The following is a 19,530-nucleotide window of genomic DNA, read 5'->3' on the forward strand; positions in this document are numbered from 1 at the left end:
TGACCAACCGTGCGAACGGACGCTCACACACATGCAACCGCCTTCGTTCGCTCATCGTCTCGGGATATTATTGTAGCACACATAGATGGGGACACAAGTGAGGCACATGAACACACAGACATGGCGCTACGCTGGGTGTGTTCCAATACAGGTCATCATCGTACACAGTCTACGCTGACAGGTTAAAAGACAGCGTCGAAGTCCGAGTTGCCCGAGTAATGGAACACGTCTAGACGACGTCTGTGCGACGCGACGCCACGTCGACAAGAGAGCGCTAAGGAAAACAAACAGAATCGTTAGACTACCGCGGCGGCTACGCGCTCACGTAAACCGAAGCACACGATCGTTTCTACACTCTACCCTCATCGGAATACAAGAACCACTACTGGAAATCGAAGCCGTATATAATATATACGTAACAGAAAGTCGTGACCACTGAGTTACAGCGGAGAGCAAAAATAACTAAAATGAAGGATGCGGTGAAAAAGTACGCCACACCCTCATTAGAGGCCATGTACATACAGCATGACATCACGGAGCGCAAAGGAGCACTGAAGTGCGGTTCGCTTACGTTTGAATGAAATTAGCAAAAATAAATAAAATTACACCCGAGTCAACTTGGTGAATGACTTAGGGAAAAACAAAAAAAAATATGCCCAGTCAACTGATTTGCGTAGCGAATCACCTAAGGATGTCAGCCACGTTTAGCTCTGTATTGTTTGTTTTTCTGAGCTGCTTCTTCGCTAGATTTCCGGATGAGCGAGTCTCTCTCCTCCTCGCTGCCTTCTGAGCCAGACAAGTTTTTAGCTTCTCCTTACAACGCGTGTGCGTGCGCGTGCTATTCTGGACGTGCCCGTGTACAGCGAGCAAAAAAAAACCCAAGTAAACGCGACACGAAAGTGAGGAAAACTTGAATTGCCGCGCCCTTTCAGTTCGTTGAAAATAATCTGATTACGACTGGACTCGACAGGCTCGAGGCCGTCCTGCTTTGTCGGCTGTGGCTAAGACTGGCCTTTACGAAGCCTTCAGATTTTCGCATTGGAACGGCCGACAAGGCTACATGGCCAAATGAATTTTGTCGCGAGCAGAGTTTAACACTTTTTATGCGACCCTCCTCGCTACCGTGTACCGGAACGATCGCTCACTACTGCGCTAGGTCACTTCAGTCAAAAACTCACATCTCATAGTCCTATCGCAGCGTGAAATTGGCGAAGGCGCTGCGATATCCTTTTTTTTTTTTAGGACTACGGTTTTAGCCGCGATTGCTGCTTATTATGCTGCTCGTGATCAATGTGCTGTGATAATTCTGAGATCACGTGTCTGTCCTATTTCCTTTTACGCAGGAAAACTGCATTGCTCAGTTTTTGCTGCGTGTGGTTGTACTTTTCCTCTGAAGTTGGTATTTACCTCTCCTGCTTTCGTGTGTCAAACGACTAGGATTTTCCGGGCTGCCTGTCGACAGTTGTGTGCGAATATTAAAGTTGACCTGCCATCTGGCTTTGAAGCCAAATTGTGAAGTTAGCTCGAAAATGCGACTGTATACGCAGTCTTTAGAAGAAATGCAACACACGCTAGAGCACTGCACGGGCCGGATTTTACGGCGCGGGCCCGGCCCGGGCCCGCTTTATGAAACCCGAGCCCAGCCCGGGCCCGTGGTTCCGAGCGCGGGCCCGGCCCGGGCCCGGGCGTACGTGACCGAACCCAGCCCGAGCCCGGCCCGGGCCCGGGCGTACTTGACCGTAACCAGCTCGAGCCCGGCCCGGGCCGGGGCGTTCATTGCTAAACTAATCCAGGGCGCGCTTGTTCATGACCAGGCCCGACCCGGGCCCGCTAGAGGATATTAGTTGTTGATGATGATTATTAATGATGCCGTGCGCTTTGTAGCGGGCGATCGGACGGAAAATCCGGTGTGTACATGCATCGAAATGTTGCTTTGCCCGCTGTGGTAGCTCAGCGGTTAAGCTGTTTCGCTGTTAAGTCCTAGGACGCGGGTGCGATTCCCGCGGCCACGGCGGCCGCAATTTGATGGGGGCGAAATGCAAGAACACCCGTGTATATGCTTATCTTTAGATGCACTTTAGAGAACTCGAGGTGGTCGAAATTGATCCGGTGCCACTACGGCGTGCCTCGTAATCATATCGTGGTTTTGGCACGTAATACCAAGGAATATAAATGAAATGAACCGTATGTGTCAACCACGAATAACAGACCGAAATCTTTATTCCTCCCATCGGAACAACCGTGAACTTACGCCTTTTAATGAGCGGGTCCGAGTCCGGCCCGGCCCGCAGCCTCAAGCCCGGGCCCGCCGGAAAACGCTTCGGACGGCCCGGCCCGGCCCGCGGGCCGGGCCGGCCCGGGCCCGTGCAGTGCTCTAACACACGCATCACAGGAATGTCACCAATGCGCCCGCCCTATAGTGTAATCATGCCAGCTCTAACATATGCAGTGTGTGTGTTTCATTATTATGCGAAGACAACACTGTTAGTTCTGACAGCGACCTATCGTCCTGGAGTAATTTTACTAGTTCAGTTAGAATTGTGCTTTTTGTACTCACCCTCGGTCTTCGAAATTATACAGTAAACACGTTAACTATACAGAATATTGGTGGTAGTTTGTATGGCTGTGTGTTGAATAAATAAATTCCGTTGTTGTGCAAACGCACAGCGCGATACGAAGGACGCCGTAGTGCGGAGCACGAGATTAATTGGCAAATCCTTTAATTAGCGCACTCCTTAATCTAAATGCGCAAACGTTCTTTTATTTTGCTCCAATCAGAATGCGACCACCACCGCCTGCAATTGAACCTGAAACCTAGTGCTCAGTAGCTGTCTATCGCGGCGAACCTGTAGAAAAATAAGTTGACAGGAAGTGTTACGTATACAAAAAAGACAAAAAGAATAGCGTACGCGCATATGAAGGTAATGTACTGTGTTTTGATTAAAGTTTCATGGCTTAATCACTCTCAAAACTAACAACTCTGATTAGCTATATTTGTATAAAGCCGTTTCAACTAAGTGTTCAAACACATGTGCAATTAATAAACACTGAGGCAAAACCAATGAGTGGTTACTGTGAACGAAAATTCTGTACCAATGTCTACGAGTAGTTTTCCCAAGTTAGAACAATAAAAAAAAGTGCATTCATTTTTTTTTTTTCATTTGGAGAGTCTGACCTCTACGAACAACCTGTCGCGTCCGAAAGCCTGATGAATGTCAGCGTGCCATCCTTCTGCCTATCATTTCCTGCTAGTGACGTACGCCTCTGTCGGGCTCAACAGGACGTGGCTTTTACGCACGCGGAAAGAACAAAACTATCGCGGTGACTACGTGCGACTGCGCGTACGCCGTCGTTTCATAAACACCCGACAAAATGTCATTCGGTCAATGCGGCGAGCTGCGTTTCGGATTTGGTAGAGCGAGCTCCCTACATTGCTGTTCGTCTTAGCGTCGAGGCTATACCCGCCGTGGCCTTGTGGTTATGGTGCTCGTCTGCCGACCCGAAATTCATGGGATCGAATCCCAGGCGCGGCGGTCGCATTTCGATGGAGGCGTGATACTAGAGGCACGTATGCTTAGATTTAAGTGTACGTTAGAGAACCCCAGGTGGTCGAGATTTCCGGAGCCCTCCATGGATCACGCGTCCCTCGTAATCATATCGTGGTTTTGGCATGTAAAACCACAATAATTATTAGCCTCGAGGCTAGTAAAAGGGCTTTTTTTTATTATCGCGAACAACTCTGTTGTTGTTGAGCGCCAGTAACCTACGTGACCGGTGGGCTAGATTGGGGCAAAAGGACAAATTTTCTTGCGCTGAATGCTCAGCACCTGGCGGATTTCCGTAGCGGGGCTTACCCGAAAGCATTGCTCGAACATTTCACTCGCGGTCAAGAGAGCGTGCACAACCTAGCGATATTTAATCGAAGCTTCTATAACTCACAGATTTCGGCGGCGTCGTACGCGAAAAACCCGGCGCCGGCGAGCGTATCGAAATGCGGCCCTCAAAGATGCTCCGGTCACACGCGTATCTGTATGGGCCGTTTTCCAATAACTGACGCTCTCTCGATCGTGGGCTTGGCAGCGAACAGCCGTTTCTGATATGGCAATCTGACTTTTTTATCGAGGTCACTCGTCATTTGACGTTGCCACATTTCATTGTTGCCTGGACACGAACGCATGGCCGTCGTTGTTGCCCGTAGCAACTGAAGTGTTGCGCTGCTAAGCACGTGGATGATAGTCCAATTCCCGGCATGGAAGAAAGAAACAGTTAGGAGGGAGCATTGTTAAATGCGAAAGAAAGAAAAGTAGTAGGTCTGGCACGCACAAGCCAAGCTTCGCTTGTCCCCACTTTCCCGATACGGGAAGGGCTCCTAAATTTTGTTTTGGACTAAGATCTGCGCACTACAGGATAGTGGTACAAGCAGCGAGATTGATCACTAAGGAGCAAAGGCTGTCGGCCGGTAGACCTGGCAATTCACACCGTAGGAGAGTCGACAGTAGGAAATAAAATGTTAATGCAGAAGGTAGAACATTAGCGTAAGCTTGACAGTGATCGCAAACAAGATAGCGGCAGGACCCACCTCACTATCAACGTCAACATTCATGTGATGCAAGTCGTGACGAGAAAAGTCCTCTTGTCGAAGCGTTTTATCCAGTTACATTACCTGTTCAGCGGTCTCTTAACATTATTGCGAAGAATTTAAGACATCATTGTAAACTTGAAAGTGCCAGCAAGAAAAATTTCGACCAAAGCGATCTCACCATAAATGTGCGAATGCGGTTAGCATTGAAGGACTGTAGCGGCGCACCCTGTTGCCACATTGTTCACTTCTGCGTAGCTGATTTATTCAATATTTGATACCGACATCTGCTTCACGTCACTGCGGCTGAACGCTTCTCGCTCAGTGCACCCTGATGATAATGGTGATGATCCTAAGAATACTGGCACCTTTAGGGGATCGGCCAAGAATCGGGCGAATATAATTATGTCTTCGTAAACTTCACTTTATTCTAGAGCTTTTGAATTTGATTAGAATGAATTATTTCTTTACCAATATTATTTGTGTTATTCTTATTCGACAAATCTGATAACACTTAAAAGGAAAAGAAAGAAAAAAAATTATGAGAGAGGGCAGTGCACCCTCTCCTGGTCCCATTCTGTCAATTTCGCTTCTTTATTCTCTCTTGGCTGCATTCGACACCAACTTTTCTTACTTCTTTGTGGCTTACTTTTTCTACTTACAGTTGTCTACTTATATTCTTGCTTCTTTTTGTTTACCCACTGGCTCATACCCATAGTAAAACATTTGCCACTGGCTAACTACTTAACCGGGCTTGTATACTTACGTTTCCATGACAAGAATGTTCATATGCCATATGCAATTGCATGCGCGCAATGCCTAAAGTTGTTCATTACCAAGTTGGCTATTTGGGTACATTTGAACACATGCCGAGTGTGTCATACGCAGTAGCCCATGGTGGCATGAAAGAGGTTAGATACGACCATACTGCAAAATACAAGAGGTACCCGAAGAACGCTAATCTCATTAAAGATAGGATCCTACAAATGGAACATTTGAATGGACTTAGGTCATGAACACATAGGCAGGTAAAAAAGCGGAGAGATTAAAAAACAAAACAAAACAAATTCTGGCTTTATGTGAAAACATCGCTTTGCGTTTCGAAGTTGAAACTTGTGCTTTAAGACTTACATACACACCACGAGCGACAAATCTGTCATGCCAATTTTATAGAAGTCCTTTGCTTGGAGAGCAAGAAAAGCATAAGCTGAGTAATGACCTCCACCAACATGAATAAAGCTTAATAATAGGCAATAACTTAAGACACAGACAGTACTCAAACGATCAAAGTATGTCCTAAAACAAACAAATAATCAATAGTCTGGGCGGAGTGAAAAAGCATATCCCGTCTGGACAGGAACGACATGCAGCGCAAACTGAAAAGAGTAAATGTAAGACTCAACGTTAAACGTTCATTCGAATTCCGAATCGTGGAACTAGAACCAGGGTTACTGGTTGCAAATTCTATGACGAGTTCTCAACCAATTCACCTTCTTTAATTCCGCGCAAGCGATGTTTAGAGGAAGACTACGGATCAGTTTACGGTCCGCGGATAGAACGCTTCGATAAATCACCGATTCTGCAGCAGCCGCCTTTAAGCTTGCAACCATAATCGCTTGTCTTGGAGGCTACAGTGCGCTCATTTGAAAGAAATCGAGTACAGATATCGTAGGCGTACGCACTCGCGTACATGTAGTGAGCAACGGCAAATAGATCATAATCATACTGAAATTAATAGAAAAATGGGCAGTGTGGCACACCATACGAAGCGCACAAAGTGTAACCAATGTTCTCTTATGTTTTGACAGCTAATTTTGTTAACTCAAGAGTGACTGCAAAAGGGAAGCAAAACGGAATTGGAGGTCAGTGGGTAAAAGACGTACCGATGAGACAAAAAAAAAACGTATGCAGGTTCATGCGCAGACACAGGTGGCATGCTTGTATGTTCTGATCCCTCCTCTCCCGCCCCTTTAAAACTTGTGTGCGCAGCGCTAGTGCATGGCTCGTAACAAACTTGTGACAAACCCAGATGTTACGGCGTCGTTAAAACGATCACTGAGACGCGAATAAGGTTATTATTATTAATCGCAAGCATCTGTGCAATATTTGTCATCACAAATCACCATTTCTCAACTGGCCGCATTTCGATCGAGGCAAAATGCTAGAGGCCCGTGTGCTTAGATTTAGGTGCATGTTAAAGAGACCCAGGTGATCGAAATTTCCGCAGCCCTCCACTGCGGCGTCTCTCATGATCGTATCGTGAATTTGGGACGCAAATCCCCAACAATCATTATTAATAAACCACCATTGCAAAGGCACATTCCTCCCCTCCCCTTTAAAAGAAAGAGAAAAGGAGACCTGGATCCGCGTCTGCGCACGTTTAGTACAGACTTGCCCAGAAGACTATTGGAGGTGGACGAGTTCGTGGGAAAAAGCTTCTCTCCTGTAGTTAAGCTGGTTGTGTATGGCTGGCGCCCGAGTCACGTCATCCCGACGACGAAGGTAGCTCTACGTACGTTTTTCCCGGAGCTGCCGCAAACACCGCTGTACGAGACCTTCGCCTGGAAGCGCGTGACGCCCAGCGCGCGCGCACGGGAGCGACCAGGCGCAGCGCGCCTCGCAGGAGTCCCAACTAGGCGCGTAACTCGGCGCGCTGGTCGGTCTCTGCCGTCGTGCTGCGGAGCAGCTGCCGGTTTCTCGCGACGGCAGCCTCCTCTTATATCGGCGACGACGCAGGTGCAGGGCCCGGTTTTATCAGGCAGTGTACGGCAGCACTGCTGTTCTTGCCCTGCGCGGGCGAGAAACACCTCTTGCCCGCGACTAGCCCTCGCTCTTTAATGATCAATAATCGTCCAGTGTCGCGGCACGCAGCCTCCCGACCTTGACACCGGTGGGAGTTAAGTGCCGGGTTGTTTGCCTAACTATCAGTGAACGTAAGAGAAAGTGTGAAGGAACGAACGATAAAACCGGCTGAACAATTTTCTGCGTGAGTACGTCCAGATAAAGGTAGCTGTTCGTAAACGTACGCTTGTAGAGTAGTAGGATTAAGCGCATGATTATATAGACTAAAGGAAAGTAAGAATGAATGAACAAAGTAGACAGCTTTGCCGGAGCAGACAAAAATTGCGAACTACCACAAAAGAAATGAAAAGTGTTCCCGGTATAAGACAATATGATGGTATAAGACAATATGAAAGTAGGTGGTGTCAAATTCACCAGCTGAAACTGCAGTAAAACCTGGATTGATACTAATTTTATTTAATCGTATCTTGAAAGTTGACGTAGTTGGTATTTACTGCGTGACATATTAAGCTCCGATGAAAGACGAGGACAGTGAAGGAGGAGTGCCGCGTTTTTAGTTTCTTTGTCCTGCCTTTTATTATTGATATATTTTATGAATTTTTAATTTTTTATTTATTTATTACATACTGCTGACCTGTTTACCAGGCCTTAAGCAGGAATGGGCATACAGAACTCTTTGCTGCAAAAGCAACAGAAATAACATCACACAGGCACAGTGACGTGGGTAATAATTACAAAAAAAAAACTATACAGAAAACACGATATACAATGTCAAAGGCATATATTAGAACATTGTTGTAACGATTTAAGAAAAACAAAACAAGAACAGTGCAACGAATAGCATGATTTTACCGACTGAAACATATTGAACGCAAAGCGAAACGTTGCAAATTTCTGAAAAATGCGTGGTTATACAATCAATAATAGCGCATTTTGTTAATGGTTGTTTAGTGCATTTACAAATAAATCAAGTGTTGTACATTCCACAACATCGGCTGTTAGGCTATTCCACTCAAGGGTAGTTCTCGGGAAAAAAATGAAAACTTGAACGTATCTGTGCGGTTTACGTAATCCTGCAACATTCTTTGAATGACAATTACAAAACTGTCAGACTAGTTTTAGCTATGCCGCTCTAAATATGTTGCCACGTATAAAAAGTGGGTAATCAGCACTGCCTAAACGAATTGCGTGGCCACGTTAAGCGTACTTTTATTATAAATGGACTTATCTCTGGGTTTTTACGCATCAAAACCATGAGGTGAATATGAGGAATGCGGAGCAAGCTTCTATAGGCGTCGTGCTGTTGTAAATAGTTCTGGGTTTATTTTGGCTGCCTGGATTTCGTCTACGTGCACCTAAATCTGAGTACACCAACGTTCTTTGTATTTGGTTTTTTGTTGAAATGCGTCCGGGATCGAATTCCCGATCTCGCGCCCAGCAGCGCGACGCCGTATAAAGTTGGCTAACGCGGCGCGTGCACTTCTTCACGTGCGTTACGAGAAGCGACCCACATTTTATTCTGCGAGGCGGTACCTTGCAACGCCTCTTCGCGACTCCGAAGAAATAACAAATCGCTGCCGACGTTCTTCGAATCGCGGCGTTCCACGCCAGAGAATCTGTGAACCAAATTAGGAAGCGGTCTCACCTTAGTGGCCGCGATTTCGCTTTCTCGCGCTCGCTTTTGCGGAAAACGAAAACAGAAACACACTGGAGGCGAGGGAGGGACACGCAATTTCCTCGGAGAGGGAGAAACGAAGAAGCGCGTGGATTGAGCGCGACCACCGATGGCCGGACACGTGACTCATTGGATGTTGCCGCATCACTGAGGAAGAAGAAGCAGAAGGATCGCGGAAGACGTGGGGAGAGGTGACCTCCGCGGGAGAAGTCGTCCGCGTTGTTCCCCTTGGCTGGCGCTGTACGTTGAAACGGACGCGCAAAACACGCGGCTTTGACGCGCGCGCGTCGACGTCTCCTCTCGCTCTCGCAGCAGTGCCGTCGGGGAAAGAGCCGCGCGGGGGAGGGCGAAGGGGTCTGAAGGGGTGGCCCAATCGCGACGCTGCGCGCGGGGAAGGGGGTAGCGCGTCCGCGCGGCAAAGGGGAGCTTTCAAAAGCGGCGCCGGCTCAGGGGCCGTCAGGCTGTGCAGTGCTCCGCGGTGCCGCGATGATCATGCATGCCGCTGCCGGGATGCCGGAACCTGGTCGTGGTGCTCCTCGCGATGCTCCTGCTGCTTCTGGTCGCCGCGTCGCCGAGGGCGCGCGCCGCTTCGGTGGCGGCGTCGTCGCGCGGCGTCGACGCCAGCGCCGAAGATGCCGACGACAACACGAGCAGCGACAGCTCTCAGGAGACGACGGTGCGCCGGCTGCGACACGGACGGGCGCGTGCTGCCGCAGCGATGGCTGCTAGTGCGGACGCCGATGAACTGGGCGAAGGCTCCTCTTCGTCCGAGGAGCAGGACAGTGGTGGTGGAGGCATGGTGGCCGACGACCCGAACGACGCCGCCAACGAGGCCGTCAAGCACCCGCGCGGCACGAGCCGCTACCTGCAGCTCTACTGTCGCACCGGATACAACCTGGTCATCCACGCCAACGGGAAGGTCAACGGGACCAGGGAGGACCGGAACCGATACGGTCAGTGCACGGATGTGCTCCTCTTCTACTTGCTCCGAGGACGTGCGCGTGAGTTATGTCGCGTTGATTGACCGCCGACCGGCCCCCGCCGAAGAAGCCTCGGCTCGGACTGTCATTTGCCGCGACAGCCGGGATGTGATAGCGCGGAGGCGGTGGATGTGACGTGTGTTAATGCTTGACATAGTTCCTTGGCGTTCTTCATCACTTTTGTTTATTTTTATTATTTTTTTGCTTTCTCTTCTTCATTCAGTTCTGGCGCAGACATTTACGGTGCCTTCACACTGCTTCATAGCTCCTCGTCGAAATATTTTCTCCTGATTTATCAGTTACGTCTCCTCTCTGCTTCCATATATTTCGGCGCTCGTTAAACGACGATAGTGCATCGTGGCAGTTGTGCCTTGACTGATTGCGATGCACATCACAGGGAACCAAAGATAGCAGCAGTAGCTACAGCTTCACGTTCGCAGAATCACAATGTAACACAGGCACTCCAAGAATTCGAAGCCGGAAAGAAGTTTTCTTTTTTCTCCGACAGCGGCTAGTCGGCATCGGTAAACGGCAAGTAACGATAACTTGCCGTTTGCGTGCCCTCGTGGGTCCTCATGGGAAGTTCACCACGACGGCAGCGTCGTCGACGGGTCTCGATCGTTCGTTCGCCAGTGACCCCTCGCGTATCCCCGACTGTTTTTATCGCCCTCGCTGCGACCGTACCTCGGACGCTCTCCTGCAGCACGTAGCATGTCTCCAAATGCGAACGCTCGCGGAGTTAGACCAGTTCCTCAATTTTTTCTTCTCCCGCGGCTTCTTTATTGCTGCACCGCGCAGCTCCCACGTCGTGCGGTGCGGCACACCGGCGTTATATAAAATTTTCGTTTTCTTATTGGTGAGGCGCGGCACGAACGCGTTCGGCAACCAACCACGGCACAAAGACTCCGAAATCGTGATTTTCTTTATTTTGGTAATAACACTTTACCTCTTGGGATCGGGAACAAATCAACATTCTCACCATGTGCGAGAGATCCGGAATGACTGGTTTGCACGTGGTAAGGAACTGTCTCGAGAACTCGCGCTAGCGTTTTGTGCTTATCCTACTTGTGGGCGTATGTGCGTGTGAGAGAGAGGCAGTGAGAAGAGGGGAAATAGTTACGCGTTGATGCTATTGCGAAAGGATTTGGCTTCTATTCAAAGTGAAAGTTTGTGTACCTGCGCACGGTAATGCACTCACACCCATCGCGGTAGATATATAGTAGCGAGTAGTAACTCAGTGACCCTGCCCGACGAGCCGAGCAAGGCCTGCACGCTCGCTTTCAACGCTGCGTGTCACCCCTAGAAGCGGAGTTCGGCTAAAACTAGTTCGCCGCATTTTATTACTCTCTGCATACCCCAGAGGCGGTAAACGGAGACGAGGTGACCTCAATACATGCTAACCTGACGACGGCGCACGTCACATGTGCGTGACCTAACCTTAATGCTTAACGCGACCTGACGCGATTTACGGCTAATTCGGGCTGTCAACCTTCCCTGTGACGTCCTTCGGTGCCCAGTCAACCGCGAACGAAGTAAAGTTTCTCAATGTAGCGCCTTTACGTAAGCGTGTTACGCAAGCTTTAGCACACGCCTGACTGGCTTCGCTGTGTGTGCATCTCTACTCCTGTCTTTCCAAGTTTCAAACTGCGTGCACAACAGTGATGCAATATGTCACACATACTCGAAATAAAGCCATTGTTGCAATTTATCGCATTACAAACGCCGATAACCCATAAGAAAAGGTCTAGGAATCCAAGAAGGTCCAATTTCTCCTTGATTGTACTGGGAGGCTGTGACGTCAGGAAGAGTGCTTTTAAACCCTTCGGTCACTTCATGCCGAGTCTATTAGTTACCTCCACGACTTCCTCTCTCGTTATGTAAGCAACCTGTTGAAGCAGAAAGTGCATACGAAGTTAAACGGTGGAGGAGAAGAGGAAAAGCGGGTTCGTGCGCTCGAGTGTCGGGAGGCTTATCTATGATGAATGGCGCGGATACAATTTACCGACGTATGTTATCGCAACACGTGTTTGAAAGCTGATAACAATTTGTGCTTGCGCTGCGGGATGATCCATTCCCACATTACTTGAGCCCTTGTGATTTCATTATTTTGATTCATCAACCGGAGGTTAATCTTGTGTCCGACGGAAGCTCTTAATGCACTCTAACAGGGCAGCGGTCTACAGCTCAAGTTTCGAATACTACACATTGCTTACTGTCAGCACTCACGCCAAGGGTTTCCCGTGTATGCATGATTCGGCTCACACTGTGGATAATTTCGCCTATTATATTTAAATGACAATGAGAAATCTCCCCGGTTTTACTGTATTAAAGGGGCATGGGGTTTGTGTTGATACGCGCACACTTTCTAAAATTTGTGATAACAGCGGTTGTCCTGTTTTGTTTTTTTTTTTCCAGTATTTATGCGCATCGATGTCTCACTTTTGCTTCGTTTATCGTTTCGACGCCACTTATTTCGGTCGTGAAAAAGAGTGATGACTTTGCCCTCAATGAATGCGTTTTTTTTCCCTCATTATCTCAACAATTCTTGCCTGGTCTACTTCTACGTCACTAATTTATGCATCCAGAGCAAGCGCTGCTTTGAGCGTTTTAGTGATAAATGTTTAGAGGTGACCCCACCTTCGTTTGACTTGTTTCTGTCTTAGTGCCCTCGTCTGTCGTGTCGCTGATATATGGATGTGCAGTTTTGCAAGGTCGACTCGTAGATGACGTTCCCAATACGCCAACATATCGGTCATCCTCCAGTAGAAGGGTGAGCATTTTGGCTGGTTGGTTCCTGATTATAAGCAGGAAACAGTGCCATAAGACGGCACAAAACCTACCGCGTTGGTCTAGTGGTTATGGTGCTCGATCGCTGACCCGAAGTTCACGGGATCGAATCCCGACCACGGCGGCCGCATTTCGATGGAGGCGAAATATGTTAGAGGTCCGTGTGCTTAGATTAAGGTGCACATTAAAGAACCCCAGGTGGTTGAAATTTCCGGAGGCCTCCACTACGGCGTCACTAATAATCATGTCGTTGTTTTGGAACGTAAAAACTGAACAATTAATATTATAAGACGGGACGAAACGAAAGGACACATACCACTGTGCTGTACTCTTGTCCCGCCTTATAGTGCTGTTTATTCCTCTAGTAGTTTCTGTTGTAGGGTGCGGACGTTAAGCCTGCGCCCGACACCCAAAGAATCGCTATCGCGGTCCTATAACATTTAAAAGCAGTTTGGAAGAACCTACATGCTCAATGTGTTTCGACTAGCGCAACTCGTTATGCGAAACCATACCACACCCTCGCGACGATTTCCTACTTCACGAGATGCTCAAGTGACGAAGGGGATCGAACAGTGCTCGGCAAATCTATTCCTTTCCGAGTCAGAAGCGCTGTTACATACTTTCTCGTAGTTTTCTGCCTTTGTTAGTATACATGGATGATGTGAAAAAGAAACTCATCGTGTAATACATTTCTTTTTACTGGAGTGATTAGATGTGAATCCTTCGGTGCCACAGCCACGGCGGGGCAGTGGTTTCGGTGCACGAATGCTCATCCGAAAGACGCGGGCTCGATACCAGCTAGCCGCGGCGCGGTCGCATCTCGGTAAAGGCAAAATGCTATAGGCCCATGTACTGTGCCATATTACTGCACTTTAAGTAACCCCAGGTGGTCTAAGGTATTCGCAGCCCTCCACTATACGGCGTCTCTCATAGCTTGAATTGCTTTAGGACGTTAAACCTCCGAAACTAAACCTTGAGTGCCACATCACGCACCTCCGACACTTGAGATGTGCTCTTCACCGCATGGCACGTCGCCACCTGCCCTAATTAATGCGCACAGAGGATGCATGCATGCGTTTGTGGTGCAGAGAAACTCGAACCAGTGTTTACATTTCAGCGCATTATTCTTTCGGGTAAAGAAAAAAGAAACAAGAAACATTTGAGCTTGTTCAGCGGAAACTATGTGAACTTTTCGAGTGTGACTCAAAGGAATATGTGATAAAGAGGATACTGAATAAAGTTTTAGCAGATTCTAGCTGATACTCATTGTGATTTAACGCCTGTCTTACTTCAAAGCTTTGTCGACTGCATCAGCGAGTTTGAAACAGGTAAGCAAGGAAAGCTGAGAAGTCGAAGTGTTCCACTACGGCGTGCCTCAAAATCATATCGTGATTTTGGCACGTAAAATCCCAGCAGTTATTATTAATACATTTAGCACGTTGGGAAGGTTATAGGGACGCGAGAGCCTAGCGTGCGGACACATAGGTGCTTTCCAGGCTAGGCGTATACGGACGTTTCGCTTCACTTTCTTCGACATGTCAGTGCGTTGACCTGTCCCGCAGTGCAATCCCCTTCGACACACGGATGCTCCCTTTGGCAGACCGCGTCGCTTCGTACCAACCACTGTGCGTTGCAGTGGAGCTCTCAGTTTGTTCTGCGGGCTCGCGAAAGGAACGCGGCCTCAGGCCTACGGGGTTTTTCGGTGTTGGCCGGCGAGCACGTGATCGATACGCTGGTTTTTAACGTCCCCCCACCCACCCCCCCTCGCCTCGCCTCAACACTGATCGCCGCCGCACACGCATTTGTGTACTCGAAGTCGTTTGGCCCTCGTGCGTGGTTGTTGCAGGCCGTGCGGCGAGGATAGAACGCGCGGTGTACGTAATCCCCTTCCTTTGAGAACCACGGATTGCCGCTTCTGCGTGTGCCGCTACTGGCTGCATGTACTCCACAGGCTGGCCGCATGATTCTTGCGGACGCATCGAAAATACGCGTAGTGCTTCACGTGCCGGTGTTGCTTCTTTCTTTTTTTCACTCTATCTTTCTCGTTTCTTTCGGGGGTTCCGGCAGAATGGAATGTGTCTGGTCCGCTCGGACTATATGAGGTTATTTCCGCGCCGCTACCTGAAACGGCCACTCCTCCTGATCGAAGCGAATGAAGAGATGCACGCACTGTATATGCGATTATGCGTGCACTGAAGCGAGTATACTACGATCACAGCTGCGCAAAGCGGCGCACTGTTGTTTCTGTCATCTTTTCCATTCTCATTAGGCGGACGGCCAGTTCCAGGAACCCGTCCTCTATAGAGCATTACCTTCGCAGCGCGACCATCATTCGCTAGTATTGATTGTTTTTACCGTTTTCTTTCCTTTTTTTTTACGTCGTAAACGTGGTTCAGCGACCGCCGTGTTCGCGTAGTATTCACCTGTGCACACGTAGACATGTTCATGCGTGTCTGGAAAGATGAAACCATGCAGCTGGAAATATGCAGTCAAATCTCGTGGTTTATTCATTTCTTCTACTTCTTTCTTTTTCTTTTTGGTCCCTGTCGAGCGCGGACCAGATACAAAATAAATTTAGACTTAGCGTTGCCTTTGTGTTTGCTCCAATTCCTGCCTCGTTCCCATGAAACACCAGTGCATTTCTGTACTTCGTGGGTATCTTTTCCATATATTTTCTTTCTTTTCTTTCGAGTAATGGTATCAAACCGACTAGGCTGTGTGGAGCATTCTGTCACCTCCGCAAAAGAACGACATTGTCAACGAAGCATGAATGTCATAATAAATAGGCCATCGGTCTATAACTGCTGCTAAATCCATAAATTAAGATGTATGACGTTATGCTGCTCAGTACTAGGCCGTGGGTTTGATTCCTGAGTGCGATGGTAGCATTCTAAAAAGAGCGGAATGCAATAACGCTCGTATACCACGCTATGTAACCGAACTCAGGGTTGCCAGGTTTTGCGACATTGCGCCAGTTTGGCTACTTTTTCTAGGCCGGTGGCGGCAAAAAAAAATAAATAAATAAACGTGTTGGCTACTTAGCTAGTTTTTGGCTACATCGTTGTTTCCTTGATTTGAGCCAGATTATCAATATCTGGTGATGTCGCTGTCGCTGGCGTTCGAGTATGTGGTGTAAAAACATGGCTACCAAATCGTGTTTCCAGCTCCCATAATTTAATTTGGCAGTTCTGTTACACAGAAAATCGACTTTAATGGAAAAGGATGACAGTGGCTTAAGCAGGGGTAAAGGTCAATGGTGGGAATCATAATATAAGTATTACAACAACTGCACGTTCTGCCAGTCAAGTAGGCCTCGCGCGCAAGAACAAAAGTCTTTTGTATACGTGGCTGGTACACAGGAAAAACTGTCGCACGGGGCCCCGTTGTGCAAACCACTCATCGCTCAACGCGACTTTAAACCCCAATTGGAAATCAAAATAAATCCAAGGGGCTCCGCAACCAGGGTGCTCTGCACTCATCTACATTAGAAATCCAACATCCGACGAAATGTTTGCGTCATTTCTTATGATTAGGTACGAACTTTGACTCTGGACAATTGACTGTTCGGACTTCGTCATCACGCGAGAGATAATTGCGAAGGTGACTACAATTTATGGTTCTATCCTAGACTGTGATTTTTGGTTCTATCCTAGACCGTGTGCTCATTTTTGCTGTCGTTACTTATAGTTCCTTTAAGAAAAGTCATGGAAGACGCTCAAAGAGAGTGTCCTTTTTTTTTTTTTTGCAACAGCGCAAGAACTTCCTCATCCTGCATGAAATGATTATTAAACTTAACAATTTATGCTTGAATCTCAGCAATTCTGATTATTGAAGTGTTTATGCCGTACGCGTTAAATTTTCGCTGAAAGGCTGTTGCATTCAGTCATTTAAATGAAAACGTCAAAGTTATTTTCATACATCCGTGGTTACTTTGGCTACTTTTATTCCCCTTGGCTCAAGTTGGCTACTTTTTGGACTAGTTTTTCCAATTTTCTGGCTATCTTGTGCCTTTTTCGGCTTCGTAGCCCTGACTGAACTCATTTGCTACGACTTCCCTCTTGATTGGACGTGAATGTTTCCGAACGTTAAAATTAATTTAATTTAATTTATTATAATAATTTCGGCAAAATGTAATTCTGTAGGTCACAGTGCTTGTTGTAGTTTGACACTTTTTAAGTTACCGATATTTTGAAAGACTTCTTAGTGGACACTGGACAAGCGCTTGTGATGAGCAGCTATATGTAGTTCTGTACGAAGTTGTGTGTTAGTCCGTATTCTGTGGGTAGAAATGTGGACAGAAATGTGTGAATGTGAAGGTTCTATTGCAAAGTGAACTGCTACAAGCGAACTGTCCACTGTCATGTTATTTGTTGTTTCAGTTTGCTACACTTTTTTTCTTCACTTGTGAATTTTTGTTGTGGATAACGTTTTTTTTTTTCTCGCTGCGCAACTTATAGAAATGTAGTAGCCGAGGTGATATCGACCTCAACCTCTCCACAGCAAGTCAGTTACAACAGAACAGAACAGATGTCTTAACTGACTGCCTGCTCTCTTTTTTTTTTTTTCGTAAGTACGCAGTGCCCAGACGCCAGTCAGTAAAACACATAACACCCTCTTAGAGGACGAGAGAGAGAGAGAGCGTTTTGTCTCTCTTACTTGCCGTTTCACCATTTCTCGCATGATAAGAGAAGCCACGGCGGGTATGCGGAACTCTTTCGCTCGTTCACGCTTTTTCGCTTCGGTGTTTATGTCCATACACACCAAGCGGAAGCGGCCAGCGTGTAGAAATGCTCGCACCCGGCCCTTAAGCCGTGCCTCGTCCGCGCCCCGCCGATGCACCCTGCTTCCCACTAGGGAGCCCAGTAGCTTGTTATCGTATGAGCCATAATTTCCCCATACTGCCGTCTTTAGCCCAACACTGCAAACACGGTTATGGGCTGTACGTATGAGTGACGGCGCAGTGCGTGTTGGAAAGAAGAGAAAAGCATGCTTCTATTTCCAGTTCCGAGAATACGGTGCAGCACGTGAAAACCAGAAGCTGTGCAGTGGAGTAAGGCTCTCCGCAACACTTCAAGGGCCCCTAAACCACTCCGAGTTCAATGACGAGAGTGTGGTTCCTTTCTCGCCTTCATTGCCCTTCCTACAGGCGATATCGCCTCCTCGCCACTTACTTCTTCATAAAACACGTGGACAATGTGAGCACTAAGCGCTGAGCCTATCAATATTTCGCGCTTTTCGGCTACGCTGTTATATCCGCTTGAGCAATCGAGAGCGCACAAAACGAAGTGAAAACAGTTTATCGCGCACGATAGTCATGCAAGACAAGGCAGAACGGGCGTGCGACTGCCTGCATGGCAAAGCAGGGTAGGAGCCAATTCACAACTGATAATCTGATATCCTTTGTATTTGGACCAATCGAGAGCTTATTTCCCTTTGACGTCACGTGGACAGATTGCTGGCGTCACAAATTGTTCCGAAAAGGCGGGAAACTCAAGGAGAGAATAACGCCCTCGTTTTTCTTATTTTCAAAGGTTGCTTTTAAGCGGCTTCCAAATATATAACGTATTTTAGGCACATATTCAGCACGGCGTCGCAGCGTCTTTATTGTGAATGTCCGGATACAAGTTTCATCGCGACCACAATCTTTTCCTCGTGTCAACATACACGGTACTGCGATGCCTACGCTGCCTTTTACAGTGCTGCACAGATTTAGCGGTAATGAATATAACAGTGCTTAATATACTGCGCACTGCGTATGGCAGACTTGGTTTGCAAGGGCGAAAGTGGAAGAGCGCTCGGCCGAGTCTGAGGAAGCGGAGGTCGAACTCGAAACACGAGGCCTAGGCGAGAGCGGAGAGGGCATTACGGTGGGAGGAGAGAGAGAGAGAGAAAGCAATGATTTATGGTAAATAAACGGAGCGGGGGCAAAATGCGTTCACTGCCAACGCGTGCGCGGCAAGCGCCTTCTCTCGCAGCTGCTATCATGACGGTGTGGTGCGTGAGCGTGCACAGGCGTAACTCGAAGGGACGCACTTACAGATGTCAACCTGTGCCGGCGGTGACGGATGCTGTCCTCGCTCGGTTTATTGCCGCGTCGGGAATCACGGTTGCAGTCGGTTTGTAAGCAAACAGCGTACACGTGTCTTCTGTTGTAATGGCTGGTTTGCGAGTCGTATTCGCCACCTCGTTTTTTGTTTGGCCTTGTTTCACACCGCTCGGCACTCACGCACCGAAGAAGTACGTTCCGCGGGACGCCTTGCCGACAGCGATTCCTCTTAGCTGTGCGTTGACGTTCAACGCAATTAGTTTCGGGAAACACTGAATGAGTAAAGCTCAGAAATGACGAAGGGTGGACAACGGAGTAGCGCAAATTCGTTGTTCACCCTCTTTTTCTGTGTTTGTCATTTTTGCGCTATACTCTTTCAGTAATACCGGATAGCCAACTAGCCCAACAGACTGTTTGGTTAGTCCGAGGGAAGATCAGCGAATGCATTACGTACAGGTAAGGGTTCGAGTTCATCAGGACGAACCCAGCCGCAAGATGCCAAACACCAAGATATATGGTGCTTCACCAAGATCGCCCGCTCATGTCGGAAAGCTCGGCTCAGCAGCTGAGCGAAGACGCTTGGTTGAGACATCTAACCATGAGCATATACAACTTCATACTAGTGCTTTCCAGGGCTTCCAAAGTTTGCTGTAATTTTTCG

General features: G+C 48.0%; 1 protein-coding gene across 1 annotated transcript in view; it reads left to right on the forward strand.

The window, feature by feature from the left end:
• The first annotated feature begins 9,496 nt into the window (after nt 1–9,496).
• Nucleotides 9,497–19,530, forward strand: part of LOC119396864 (fibroblast growth factor 9) — a 126,684-nt gene continuing 116,650 nt past the window's right edge. The window contains exon 1 of the mRNA XM_037664214.2: nt 9,497–10,009. Coding sequence (XP_037520142.1) covers nt 9,553–10,009 — 457 coding nt within the window. The 5' untranslated portion in view covers nt 9,497–9,552. The remainder of the gene's footprint in view (nt 10,010–19,530) is intronic.

The sequence above is a fragment of the Rhipicephalus sanguineus genome, chromosome 6 (assembly GCF_013339695.2).
Source record: "Rhipicephalus sanguineus isolate Rsan-2018 chromosome 6, BIME_Rsan_1.4, whole genome shotgun sequence".
NCBI classification, from domain to species: domain Eukaryota; kingdom Metazoa; phylum Arthropoda; class Arachnida; order Ixodida; family Ixodidae; genus Rhipicephalus; species Rhipicephalus sanguineus.